At 35.7% G+C, this 15,031-nt stretch overlaps 1 protein-coding gene across 4 annotated transcripts in view; it reads left to right on the top strand.

The window, feature by feature from the left end:
• Window positions 1–13,978, top strand: part of LOC139145021 (glutathione hydrolase 1 proenzyme-like) — a 32,688-nt gene extending 18,710 nt beyond the window's left edge. For 3 of the 4 annotated variants that reach the window (XM_070715918.1, XM_070715920.1, XM_070715919.1), the window contains exons 3-11: window positions 560–786; window positions 1,826–2,018; window positions 3,334–3,494; window positions 4,440–4,586; window positions 5,034–5,170; window positions 7,858–8,045; window positions 9,200–9,443; window positions 10,095–10,208; window positions 10,865–13,978. In XM_070715918.1, coding sequence (XP_070572019.1) covers window positions 560–786; window positions 1,826–2,018; window positions 3,334–3,494; window positions 4,440–4,586; window positions 5,034–5,170; window positions 7,858–8,045; window positions 9,200–9,443; window positions 10,095–10,208; window positions 10,865–11,014 — 1,561 coding nt within the window. In that variant the 3' untranslated portion in view covers window positions 11,015–13,978. The remainder of the gene's footprint in view (window positions 1–559; window positions 787–1,825; window positions 2,019–3,333; window positions 3,495–4,439; window positions 4,587–5,033; window positions 5,171–7,857; window positions 8,046–9,199; window positions 9,444–10,094; window positions 10,209–10,864) is intronic. The other variant, XM_070715921.1, reaches the window with a different exon arrangement.
• Window positions 13,979–15,031: the final 1,053 nt, after the last annotated feature.

The following is a 15,031-nucleotide window of genomic DNA, read 5'->3' as shown; positions in this document are numbered from 1 at the left end:
GTCATGATTTAAGAAAAAACATCTTGACATAATGAATGTAAAAGACCATTTTGAATGATGCAGTCTAAATACAGCTGTACCTCCATCAATTCATGCCGGTTTTTTGGAGATTTTTTTGAGCTTTAACTGTAGAAGTTGCCAAAATCTGCCTTTAGCCAACTTCATGATGTATATGTATCATAAAATTGTCAATGAGCATGCTGCTGGAACTTGACCACTAAGTGATTGATCAAGTAAAGGTATACAGTCACCTGTAATCTAAATATGCCCATATATGGGCAAAGGGGCGTTCCTTGGTATGCAAAATACCCATTGAGGGCGCTGTTTTTAAAAAGCGGCCACCCGCTTAAAATCTGTGATTGGTTAGATTTTCTCTTTCCATGGTAACTGTGGCAAAATTGGAACAGGTGACAGTATACCTTTAATTATTATAGAAGTGATTGACTGATTGATTGATAGATGGATTGCCTGATCAGTGAATTTGATCAGTGAATTAATTTTTCAATCAAACAATGTATTATTTATTTATTCCTAATGCTATTTATACACTATGTTACAGGGATATGCTTCAAAAAGGAGGCAATGCTATTGATGCAACTGTTGCAGCCTTGCTGTGTAACAGTATCATTAACCCTCATAGTCACGGTATTGGCGGCGGTCACTTCATGATGGTGTATCTGGCAGAGAAGGGAAGGGCTGTTGCCATAGATGCAAGAGAAGAGGCCCCGGGGGCAGCAACACAGAATATGTTCTCTGATAACGATGATGAAGATGCAGCTACAAAAGGTAGACTGTACATTCAGGAATTGTGTATTCAATTCCAAACTCGATTTTGATCTATTCAGTCGACATAATGATGATTTCAAATGTACATACTGTAGGATTAGCGTAAGTCTTATTAGCTTCACAGAGCCATAATGCAAGAATGCAAAAAATCAATAAATTTAATATTATGAATAATTTTCATAACAATATAATATTTCAGTAATTATTGTATACTTACAAATGTACCCTAAACCCTAGTGTAATTGAATCCTGAATGATGATAAGAATTCATGCCCGGAATTCATACCAAATTCACACATTAGTAGTACAGACCCTGTTATTAATAAATTTGTGATTATGAATATTCTTGATAAAAAAATTAATATTTCTGTCACTATTGAATACTTACAAAAGTACCCTACAGCCCTCAAATCCCAAATTATGATCAGTATTCATGCCATAATCATAAATGTATTAATTTTTTAACACTCTTGCTATGACTGATAACGCCTTATGGCCTTGTGTTAACTATTCATGTTCAACCATTTCCCTAATGTAGAGATCCATCCATCCTAATTGAAATCAACATATCAAAGTTTGTTGGTGAAAGTGCTTGTGTTTACTCAATATCTATAATGGCTTGCAGTTTGTTTACAGTTGTATACACAACTAAGTAAAACTAAGTAAAATAGACAAAGATGTTTCTATGTTTGAGTGGCTGTGAGCAATGTAATCAGTGAAAAATGACTGAGATAACTTTATGTCTGCACCCTTCACCAGAAGATTGGGAATTAAATTTTGTTTGCTTACAGTTTTATATACAAAATAGACTAAGATGTTTTCTTATCTTGAGTGGCTGTGAGTAATGTTAATCAATGAAAAATATTAAATAAGATAACAAACTTTTATGTCTGCATCTGAACAAGGACAAAATTTCGATTCAATAATGATTTTTTTTTAGTTACTGGATATTTTATGATCCTACCTCAGTTTTTTCATCTATAACTATAAAGCAGTTATGAATTTTTTCAATTTCTTTTTATTTTGATGCAAACATCAGGAGGATTGTCCATTGCTGTACCGGGAGAACTTGATGGATTTTGGTTGGCCCATCTTCACTACGGCAAGCTACCATGGAAGGATCTCTTCCAACCAGCCATCAAGTTAGCAGAGGATGGAGTTGCCGTGGGCCCAGCTTTGGCCAAAGCCATCAAAGATAAGGAGGATGTCATTTTGGAAGAGTCCAGTTTAAGGTGAGTGTAGTTTTACTGCACCGTAAGTTAAATCACAGTCCTTTCATGAGTGAACCATGATGATATACCACGAGATTTTGACCAGTTCACAACATATATGCATGAGCAATAGCGAGTGCATATATGAAGTGAAATGGTCAAAATCGAGTGGTATTACCGTCGCTGGTGTGATTTATTGCTATTATATCATAACAGTTTATTGAAATTCTGGCGTGGAACGTCATAAAGGAATTTTCCTCAAGCTGAGAGCTAGTGCGCATGCCAACCGTGGTATATCGCCAATATACCACAGTTCTTTTCACGTCTCAACTAATCAGATCGCTGTATTTGCACCATCAATATACTGGTATGATATAATATGAGGTTATTACGAAAATACCGCAAAGGATGCACGAGGACATTGGCGCAGCGTATCGCCCGACGCGAAGCGGAGGGCGATGCGAGGCGCCAATGTCCGAGTGCATCCTTTGCGGTATTTTCGTAATAACCTTATTATTATACATCTTACATTCCTGATCGGGGCATCAAAATGTCGGAGTAGTGACCGTTTTCGTGCAATGTCAACAATTTTTCTTCAGATTTTATCGCGCCAGTGTGGAACGCTACAACGGACGCGCTTCTGCAAGTTTTGGAGTGTGTGCACTACACACATACGTACGTACAGAGCGCGCGCGAGACTTGTTCTGGCACTCGTCCAAGGGGTCCCTCGAAACCGTTCTACAGTGAACGCGCAGATACAGCCGCAGGGAATGGGGCGCCTTGAAACCGTGCCGTACGGAACGGGCGCGAGTTCCGTACGGCTTTTTTAGCGCACGCTAAATTCTATTGTTCTCGATGGTAGATGTATAATAATACAGATTATTTCACCATGAAATGGACAGCACTATATGTCATAATAATTGCCATTCAGTGTACCAGTAGTAATATTCATGACTACCTACTCACAATACATGATATCCGCTTGCGTCAGCATGAAGTACTAAATGATGATTAAACTTATTGTCCAATGAACACAAAACATACCAATTTACATCAATACCCACCATAACCACTAATCTAGAATATTTGCTATTAAAAGTTTTTTCTGCGTGGCTTATTTGCCTTCTAATGATCAATTGCCATTGATGGGGATTTTGAAATATTATGAGCTCCTGTGCGTTCTTTGCCTGCCTCGAAACTTTCTAGATTGTGTGCAAACAGGTGTGTGTTGTTTTGAGGGTACAATTTCTGGCACTCAAAGGTTACCACATGCACCAGTTGTAATCATGTACCAGACTGCAAGTTATTGACGTGACACATATTCGTCCATCGACAGGGAGGTATTTGCCGGAGAAGATGGTAATATCTTACAGGAAGGGGATTTGATGACCCGACCAAAGTATGCTGAAACTTTGAGAAAAATTGCAGCAGGAAGCAGTGACACATTCTATCTGGGAAGACTGGCTTATGACATTGTAGCCGACATACAGGACAGAGGTATACTAAATTAGTGTACTTTAAGCTGATGCTAGTCAACTTTTTAATTTAGATAGTATGCACCTCAAAGTGAGAGATGTAAAGTTTTGCTCAAACTTTCCTCAGTGAAACTCTCAACCATTCTCTTACTATTGTGAACAAAAATCAAGGGTCAAAATGCAAATTTTGATCTTCAGAAACAACCCAATATTTACTAATAGTTGAAATATTCAAAATTACCACTATTGCTACGGTAACTGTGTGGGGAATATAAAGTTTTTGATTTTTGAAAAACAAAGGCAATAACATTTTTTCTTACTCCAAGAGCTTCAAGCTTCAAAATGAACCCCTACAAGTGGTACAGGTCAGAAAAAAATTGTAAAAATTGGTCAGTCGTTATATATTGTCTGTCCCTGAGGCACAGTCTACCTGAAAGCCAATGGCTAAAATATAGCACTTATTGCAATGTCCACTTTGTATGTAAATATAACATATGTTGCCCTTGACATTGGCTTCGGCCAATAGACTAAAAGAAATGTTTAACTTCCATTTGTTATGCATGTGTATCATATGGAGAGCCATCTGTTAGTCATTTGTATATATAATATGGTGATTATTACAAGCCATCAAGCTCTATTAATTTTTACAGAAAACCCAACACTTTTCATAATTTGCACGTGTAGTGGGCTGATCCAACAGCTCATATTTTGGCCAACCAGCAGTATTGGTGGCTGAGACATTTTATTTACATATTGCACACCTGACTGCTTACACAGGCAATTTTAACCCTTTTAACAATGGTTTGGCCAAAACCAGTTGTTGTAAATGGTGAGTGCATGCAGACGCTGGACCTGTTTACAGGGAAACGGGGGTGAACAGCTTAGATAGGTTACCACAATTATCTTAAACATGCATACAGCATCAAATAGCTAAAAACTGACACTTGAATTAAATTATTCTCTGCAGATGGTATCTTGAGTGTTGAAGACTTGAGAAATTATCGGGCCAAGCTAAAAGAACCCATCAAGGTGGACTTTGGTGACTACACTCTTTACACTGTACCCCCGCCATCAAGTGGTCCAGTCCTGGCGATGATCCTGAACATGTTGGAAGGTAGGATTTCTCAATCTGAGTGGTTGGTGGGGCTTCAAATTGGAGTCACCAGTTACTTGTTTGTTAACAATATTATACGATTTTATGCCAGTGATTGGTTGATTTTTAACAGTCAAAGAAATTTCATTAACACTTTGCATAAATAAATACATGTATGTTTGTTCAGGAAATTATGCACTGTATGTTATAAACTCTGAGGAAAACCTGAAGAAAATGTTTTGAATAGATCAAAAACATCTTAAGATTGATTTAAGACCCAAATGATTCTTGAGCAAGTGTAGGCTTTTGTTAAAACTCAAAGAAGTTTAAAGAATATTACATTTTGTCCTCCTACATGGCAAAATCTATAAATTTATTCATGAACAAGAATTTCGAATGTTCTTAATTAACTTTCAAATTCACATTCAATTCATCCAGCTCACCTTTTTTTCTCTTCATATAAAAAAGGTTTTAATTTCGGTCCGCTAAATGTGTCATCAACGGAGGCAGCAGCACAAACATATCATAGGGTAGCTGAGACTTTCAAATTTGCATATGCACGTCGCTCAGAACTCGGGGATGAAGATTTCATGGATTTGAAAAAGGTTAGAATTAAGTTGTCTTTGTGAACATCTGATCAGCAGGTTGCAATTTGCACCATGTATACAGTTCTAAAGTTTGCCTTATGGGCTCAAACAACATTGATGCTACTATATATAGCAGATTTTCACGGAATACAGCATAGAGCATATTATAACACTTGCTACTGCCAACAGAAAATCAGACAAATTTTGTCTCTTTTTGTGTCATCAGTGTGCATATGTGCTTTACATCTCATTGTCAGAGCTCGTGAACTGGGAATTTTAGCTTTCATCATAAGGCCATTCAAGAAAATTCTTTGTTTGCCGTCCTTGGAATTTTGAAAAACCTACCAGCCAGCCAGGGAAAAAACAAATACGGACAAAAAAGACAAGTGTATTAACATTAGCTCAATTTTTATTTGGTTCCTTTTGGAAAAATAATATTTTTGTTTATAATAGTGTTAACATTGTGTTTGTTTGCTTAATTTTCTCTGAAAACCCTCTAGTACGCAGACGGCAAACAAAGAATTTTATTTAAAACGCCGAAAATGGTTTCAATAATGTCAAGTTTAAAGTCACGCAGCCCTGTGACATTCAGTGTCTGAAGTTTTTGTTAGCATTTTTGACAAGTTTGTCATTATCCATATTGGTAATGGGATGATTAGGCTGTAGGGGCTGAGCCAGGACCTAAACCGAACACAAGTACTTTCAAATTGCTGGATGAAATTTGTTTGACAGGTTCACTGCATTAACAATTAATGTAGTACCGGTATAAATTAATGCACCTTGAAAGTGAAAGCCTAAAACTTTTGCTCAAACTTTCCTCAATGAAACTTTCAACCATTCTCTCACAAAATCAAGAATAAAAATCAGGGGTTACCGTGCAAACTTTTGTGTTGTAGAGAAACAAAATTGCCTTATATTTACCAAATACTTGAAGTTCAAATGGCCGCCACCCTTGTGTAGGGAAAAAGAATATGTTTTGATTTTCAAAAAACTAAGAGAGTCACAATTTTTTACATCAAGGTCTTTGGAATAAGCCTCCACAAGCAGTGGCTCAGGAGAGAAATGTAAAAATTTGAGAGTCCGAATATCTGTCCCCGAGGTGCGATATTCTCCCTTGATGAATGCGATGAAAACTTTCTGTCAGCCTTTTATTTGCTGCAGAAATACTGACTATGTTGTTTGTGTGCTTCTGTTACCACCTGATAGAAAATTGATGCAGGAAAGTTCCACCCTCAGCCGTAGTAAATTAACATTAACATGACTGGAACTAATTTGGTATCATTGGATCATTATATTTTATATTTTTTTGAATTTCTCAAACAGATTAGGTGCCCTATTGCTAAATGTTGCAATATTACAAATTACTCATTAAAACAAGTGTGTAACTGAAAAAGGAAAGGAGATGAGATGACTTGCATCCAATTATCCTAAATTAGTTCCAACCACGTTCATAGACAAATGTTGTCATCATGTTCAATTTGGACGACCATGATATAAATCCTGTACATGTGTTTTGTGGGGGAGAGGGTAAATTTGAACAGTTAATGTGCCTGTGATAATGGGAAATGTACATTTGTCATGTAATTAAGGGGATTAGACATGTGTAATCACTTAAGCCTGCCATGATTATAACCTCTGTAGTTTTTCCCAAAGAGGACAAACCTGGCATGTGCCCGTTATAATGACACACTTTCTTTGCCATTCATGGAGTACAGACACACGTAGTACCTATAGCCAGCTATGGTTACCTTTTTCACCAATGCTTGTACGAGTAAAGGTTAATGTGTTCAATAACTGTGCCTGGCAACACATTTTAAGGAGCCAACTGAGCAAACACCAACCGCAATATCTTGGAAATAATTATTGAAACTTATACAGCCACTGTACTGTCAATACTTTTGCCAATTCAAGGTCAGTCAAAACATTGACTGTTACAAATGCCACCATGAAAGTGTAACATCCTGAAATAATCATAAATTTATTAAAGACAAGTAAAATATTGAATCTAGTCACCTTGTTATATTCGTACATTAGTTGTAGAAATCTGACACCAGTCATGATTATTTCATGTACAATGTAGTATCCTCAATTATTATATAGAAATGATCATTGATTTATTCCTTGTAAACATCCTTTTTAAAAATGATATTTAAAATGTAATAACTCATGGCTGTAAATTGGTATAACTTTTGACCTATCAACCCGTGAACTTTACCTTAAACCGACTGATATGCCAAGTAACTGTGAAATGCATGGTATACAGAAAAGCTGTGATAGGATTCATTGGAGCACCAATACATACTTGATATTTTTACTTGATGTGTTTTATGTGCCACTGTTATTACAATTTTGTAAATTCACTTATTGATTGATATAGATAATTATACCGGTAGTCTAGATATGTACATACATATAGATAAAAATCTTTATTATATACTGAAACATACACACAATTGCATATACAGAATTACGTATACAGATATCTTAGCATGGAATGCCATGCTAGCATGGAACGCCATCCATGGTCCAAATACTTCAGAAAATTTTTATCATAGCATCTGATCCAAGGTCATTGAATGCTATTTTGACTTTGAAGGTCAGGGGACAAAATCATTATCGATATAAGAAAGAATGACAACTGCTGCTGATGGAATTTTTGGTTGGTTTATGTTATAGGAACTGATTTCCCTTCCTGTCTTTTTCAGATTGTCAATGAAATGATTTCTGAAGAGTTTGCAATCAACCAGTTGCAGCAGATTGATGACAAGCAGACCCACGATATCAACTTTTATGGTGGTTCATTTTACTCGCCAGAAGATGCAGGGACTACCCACCTGTCCGTCATTGATGAGGAGGGTAACGCTGTGTCAACAACTTCCTCTGTAAATCTTTAGTAAGTGAAGTTTCTCTTATTCACCCTAAATTATTTGTCTGATGCTATTGCTTAAGGTTCCAAGACAAGAAATTGACCATTTTAAACTAACAATTCTCTCGTGTTTCATAAGCTCAGAACCCCTGTATATTATATATTTTCAGAAAGCCTAGATATAGAGAAACTTTAAACCATTCTCTTTTCAAAATAAAAGATAAAGGGTCTCCATGCATTCCCCACTTTCAGGAGTGATATTTGCCCCTTTACAAAATAATAAGTTGTACTCTGTTGTTTGGACATGGATGGAGTTTGGCAGGACTCGGCAGCACTCAAGCAACAAACTAACCAATAAAAATGAAGGTCTACCCCCAAATGATACAGCTATGTTTTATGGAATAAGAGTATACACCCTAGGGCTGCATGTGTGCCTGTTTTACGGTAGCATGCGTCTTGGGAACAGATATTTGGACTCTCAAACTGTTACAATTTTTTCTGATGTACCACTTGTGGGGATTCATTTTAAAGCCCTTGGTGTAAGAAAACTTTTCACTTTCTTAGTTTTTCGAAATTTGAAAATTTTATTTTTCTCCATAGAGTTAACACAGGGATGGTGGCCATTTTGAATTTTAGATATCGGTAAATCTTGCGTTATTTGTTTCTCTAGTTCCAATTTTTATTCTTGATTTTGGAAGAGAATTGTTAAAAGATTCCTTATGGAAACTTTGACCAAAAGTTTGTCTTTCACTTTCGTTGAGGCACATTCTACCTTAATCTCTGCTGAAGGAACCTGTGCCAGATGACAAGCCTAAGCATAACTTAGTCCCAAAAAATTCCTTTTACATGTAAATTGTAGAGCAAAATCATTTACCACATAATGCCATCTTTGTCAGGGGAAATTTTGACACACTATTATTACAAAATACATTAAACCCAATTGTGACTCAAGGTTCTAACAGCATTTTAACGCTATTTTCAATGAAATACCTATGATATTGAAGAAACTCCTGGTACTTAATTATCATGGTATGCTTTTGCCTCCACTGAAATTTTACATTGATTTTGAAAATGGTATTCATCCTTGATGAAGTGGCTGTATATATTTTATGCATTTGCTTTTCACATATTCTTAATTTTGAAATGTATGAAGTGTAACCATTTTGTTCTTTATATTGCAGCTTTGGTTCGAAAGTAAGGGGCACAAGGACTGGAATTATCTTCAATGATGAAATGGATGACTTTTCATCCCCAAATATTGTCAACTACTTTGGCCTGCCACCATCGGAAGCCAACTTCATCCAGCCAGGCAAGCGCCCTCTATCATCCATGTCACCGGTTATTGTTGTGGACAACAAAACAAATAAAGTCAAGCTTGCAGTGGGTGCAGCGGGTGGTACTAAGATAATATCAGCCACTGCCCTTGTAAGTGAAATTTTTTTGTGACTTTGAATCACAAAGAAACTGCCTTTACATTGTTACATTCTGTGAACATTTAACTTGTGCATATCTGAACAAGACCTATGTAATATAAATTTCAATTTGGCGTATATTATCTAAAAAAAATTAAACACTTCAAAATATTACCATTATACACATTTCTAAATTGATGCATTGTTGGGAAAGGAGTTCAGTAGTATGTTGCCAACAACATTTAATAGAACTCATCGTGATGATTTCATAATTAAGTTCTTTTGTGAACATTTTAAAAATATTTCCCAAAATTTTGACTTTTTGAAAAGAGTCTCATAGGATTGGCAATATTGATGCTTTTTTATCACTGATTTGATGACGTATAGCATAAAGAATCAAATACCTAGGGATCTGAACCACAAGATGCAGCAATAAACACAGGGGGTAAAAACACAAACTTTATCCAAATCTAATGAGGAAAATACATGTACATTCAGATATTGAAAGTTTTGCCGGAATGGAATAGGTATACCGTCAGAGCAAGTTAACAGTAAAGCATTTCTCAACACATTTTAAGTTGTCATATCACCTGGTAAGTTCCAAATCCTTACATGGGCGGTAAACTATATGTCTGAAATTTGTGACTTTTATTGTCGACTTCAGATTGCCCTGAATTCACTATGGCTCCAAGAAGACATTAAGACTGCTATTGATAAGCCACGGATACATCACCAGTTATCACCGAACAAACTTCAGTATGAGGACGGCTTTGATGAAGTGAGTATGATTTGCTTGTTCAGTCTAGAAGATTTCCAATGGCTCCCAGGACTTAGCAATTTTATCTCGAACTGTCGTCACCATGACGTTTGAAAGTCAAGCAGACATTAAAGCTGCAAGCAGCTTTACGGGGCCCAAGCACTTGCAAAACACAGACAAAAAGTACACTTGCAAAACACAGACAAAAAGTACCGGCATGATAATCAATAAACCAATAATCTTCTAATTCCATATGTATGTATGTTAGTGTATGCGGTTGTATGTCCGTCCACATCAAAAGCTCCAAAACCGCAGCACTTACCAACTTAGTATTTGGTGGACAGGTGTACCTAGGGTTGGAGATGTGAATTTATGCAAATGAACATGCCAGTGTCAGTGTCTAACACTCTGTAACCACATGCTAGATTTGGTTGAAACTTGGTATGCAGGTTCTCTACGGTGACCTTAGTTAGATTTATTCAAATTGTGGTGAAATTTGGATAGTTGTATTTTGGAGGTAATTTTTCCTGTTTTTGGTATACACACACACACACACACACACACATATATATATATCTATATATATATATATATATATATATATATATTATATATATATATATATATATATATATATATATATATATATATTGATTTTGCTTTTCTTTCAATTTTAGGACATTTTGGAAGAACTTAACGAAAAGTATGGTCATGAACTCAAAGAGCAATCAGGCATGTCTGTAGTTATGGCTGTATTGCGTCAAGATGATGGTCTTTATGCCTATTCTGATGAGAGAAAAGCTGGTGGATACCCGGCTGGATATTGAAGCAATATTCGTCTGCCACAGCTTGTTGAATGTGTATGTCAGGGATAAAGGGAACTGCCACAGGAGGACGTCAAGGTTTCAGGGATGTAAATGGTGATTGGAAGTGCCAATTCTTGGATTACTGGACTCCAGAAGTTGGAGGGAGGGGAAAGGGGGGGGGGAGGGCAAGGAACTGAAAGTTCTTCCCAATTTCATTTCAAGACTACCTCTCTCTATCCAAGAAATATTGTGTATTTACAAGAAGATCTAAAACTTTCTGTAGTTTTATTTTCTTATTTTATTAACATTACAAAAACGATTTGAAATCAGGGAGCTTGTGTTTGTCTGCCAGTACAGAGGGATGCAAATTCTTATTCTTTGCCTTCAATGCAAACCTGAAAGTGCTGAGATCATAGGGATGAAAAACGTGCCAAATATTGCTGCACCTGTTTTGAGAGGAAACGTGTAAGTCATTGCAAAGACTTTTCAGCTACAATCAAAACCGGCGAGGTTTTCATAAAACCAATCAGAATCTTAAAGATGCACCAAGATACTTTCTCAGAGTACTTTTTTGAGATGATGTATGCTCAACAGGTGTTGAATTTCTAGCCTGACTTTCTCTGACATAACGTTGGTGGCGCTGTTGCCCAAAATGGCAGGGATGTGATTTAACACCTACCTCAGTGAAACATCATTCTAAGTATCATCCCTCCATTAATCATAACTGTTTTTTCTTTACTTTAAATGCAAATGAGAAAAAATGTAGCAATAAATTTGTTGGCTTCTGATAACCATTTCCAGAAGGCTAAAAACAATATCCAAGAAGGATTTCAATTTTCAAAAATAAAACGTTGTGTATTTTGAAATAGTTTATAGCTAGAACTTAGAAGTTAATAGATGTTGCATTCCATTCCATTCTCATTAATGTTCAAGTCCATTGCCAGTGACATGTTATAGTGATTCATAAAGTGGAAAACCTATTGATGTATCATCAAATACAAAATTTCCAAAATTGCCAAACAGGAATTAAGTTGAGAGTGTGAAGTTTTCTGTAAAACAGTCCAGTAATTTATCTATTTGAAGATATTCCTTTCCAAACAGATTTCGATTCTCTACATGTATGTTTATGAGTGGGAGTTTTTGCATTAATTTTCCAACTCAAACGATGCTGATAGGATCTGTTTTATCACCCATAGTTTGATCATCAGCCAATGAAGTAATCAAATTATATGCAAAGGTTTCATATTGCAGACAGCTCAGAAAGAATTCTGAGATATTACTGTCAGAAAGAAAATTTTACCCATGATGCCTTTCTGGTTTTTTGTTTACAATGACGTTCAGGCAATGTTTCTGCCAATGGGAAATAGATTTATCCCATTCAGCACCAGGACATATATGGTTCATGCATGGCCCTCCGAGCTGATCACGAGTTGATTCAGATCACTTTTTCAGCTGCTTGGCCAAAGTTACAGAAAAAAGTTTCAGACATTTGCAACAGTTTTGGCAATTTTCTGACATCAATCTGTACAAATAATTGGTAAATAGAGTGCAAAATATGTGCATTAGCCATTTTTGATGATATTGGCACTTTCATCCCCACCATGTAACAGGTCAAGCATTTTCAGTCTTGACCTTGCATCAATTAGCATAATTCTACTTGCTCCATGACTGCCCAAGTAACTCTGTTTTATATAAGACAAATTTCAAACTCTTTCACAGAAGAGAGTTTTGGACAAGTTACTTCCTCTAAACCACAGAGATAAAAATGGTAATTTTTGAAATTCATGAAATAGCAAACTTTAATTTTGTATCAATTGAAACCAGTCTGTAAATGCACATGTAATTCAGTGGATTGGCACTTGTCCATATGGTCTCTTTGAAACCAGATTTTTGATACATAATTATGTTCAATTATTAAATCAGTGTAGTGGAGATTTCCCTGTGGGTGTGTTTTATGACTTAGGTATGGTATCTTGGAGATCGGTGATAAAGATTCTTTGTGAATGTATGTTGGTGAAATTCATGTATAGTTAGAATTTTAGATGCAAGATTCATGTTATTAGGTTGCGCAAATGGGCTCCCTCTGTGCAGAGGTTCTCTGGTGTGATGGATTTCCCAGGCTGGAGAAAACTCAGATTGTCATGAACAAAACCCCACACTGTATTTGTGATCCTGCCAGAAATGATGTGGCTAAGACACATTAGAGTCACGGTTCCTTCAAAATTACATTTGTCTCAATAATGAATTTATACTTTCAGTTCGATTTGAATAAAAGTGTAACAATTTAAGCTCCTTTAATTTCCAGAAAATACCATTTATTGGTTTCAATATTAACGTTTTATTTTAAAGTGACGTGTCGTGCACAAGATATGACCTATGCAATTCATTTACATGCAGGAACATTAGAAGTGAGGAACTGTGTCTCGTTTCAGACAAGTTTTGAAACACGCCTGTACACATGTGTGTGAAAGTCACCGATTAAGATTTATATGTGACTTTGTGTGCATTTTATTGTCAGCACATTATGGGCACAGACTCTGTTAGGGAAATGATAAATTATTCTATGGCAGCTCAAGAAAGTAAAAAGAAATGTACATTTTTGTTTTGTATAAGATGTATTAATTTCATGTATGGACCAGTCAAGTTTTAAATCTTGTTAATATTTTGGAACTGGTCGCTAGACAGTTGTCTAATTTTTTTTAATCTCAGTTACTTAACTTTTTACGAGTTATGAATTTCTCAGTGTTGGTGATTTTTTAATGTTACATTGATTACCCAAGCTTGTTTTCCTGAAAAATGTTGTTTGCTTTTTTGAAATGATTTGGTTGTTTTAACACTTGCTGTTGTCGACTGCTAAATGTATCCATGTTACTAAAAAGAAAGATTGTTCCAGATTTAACATTTCATGTTTTCAGTATTTGAAGATGGTAAATATTGTGTTTTTTTAACAAATGAATGAAATTAATAAAGACATTAGTTTCGGTAGTTTTGTACTAGTGTTGTGTGCAGGCGAATGTCTAACTGCTAAAAATGCTATTCTGTGGGACGTATGCAACATTTTGCGAAGACTATAATATCCAAGGAGTCTAAAGAGCGCCCCCTAGCGACCGTATATGCTTTTACTGACTGAGACGTGCTGTTAAGAATTTCATACTCTCTTTTTTAGTAAGCAGCAAAATTTTTAAAAATTTCGGAGAAATTGGGGGTTTTCACAGAATGATTTTTATGTCTAACTTGAAGCAAACTTATTTGTAAATTCAGAGCAATTTCTATTGCGAGCAAATCATTTTTCTATGGAAGTTCAACATGGTGGTATACTTGTAAGCCCCGCTTATTGTGCCTAATCTTGATGAGCAGACCTTGAGAAGCAGAAATGACAAATTAATCAGATTACTAAATCTGTTGTGGAAAATTTAGCAAATCTACACCTGCCAAAAAAATATAAATGTATCATATGAAGTATGATGGTGCATATAGGATGTCCTTTGAACAACATATGACATAAAGATAAGTGTGCTTGCGTTTTTGAAAAACTAGATTTATTCCAACAAAATGGCAAGTGAAACAAATCTACGTAACTGTGAATGTGCCACGGGACTAACGAAATTACAAAGCAACCTGTCTGCAAAAGTTAGTCATTTAACCTGTAAGAAGAGAAAGAAAAATGATAAAAAATATATGAGGTGTTCTCTGTGAAGTCTTACAAGGCTTGAAAACTTTGTGATCAAAATCCTCAGCTTTGTTCATCATCGTATGAGTGAAATACAATGTATTCATCCATGGAGAAAGATAGCATTTTAATTGAATAACATAGGTTTAGATGGTAACCTTAATTCCATCGAGAGTAGCTTAATTTATAATATTCCAAGCAATTTTACAAAGGAAGTGATACAGTAAAGAATGTCTAATGTTGCATTACTATTATCATACCTGACATCACTAATCTTTTGATATTGTGAAATTGTGCTTTTTGACAAAGAAAGAAATGCATTCCAGCCAGACTTCGGTCACATATTTACACTCAATAAGATGTGTTCC

This window comes from Ptychodera flava, chromosome 12, assembly GCF_041260155.1.
Source record: "Ptychodera flava strain L36383 chromosome 12, AS_Pfla_20210202, whole genome shotgun sequence".
Lineage (NCBI taxonomy): Eukaryota > Metazoa > Hemichordata > Enteropneusta > Ptychoderidae > Ptychodera > Ptychodera flava.
This window is presented reverse-complemented; position numbering and strand designations above follow the sequence as displayed.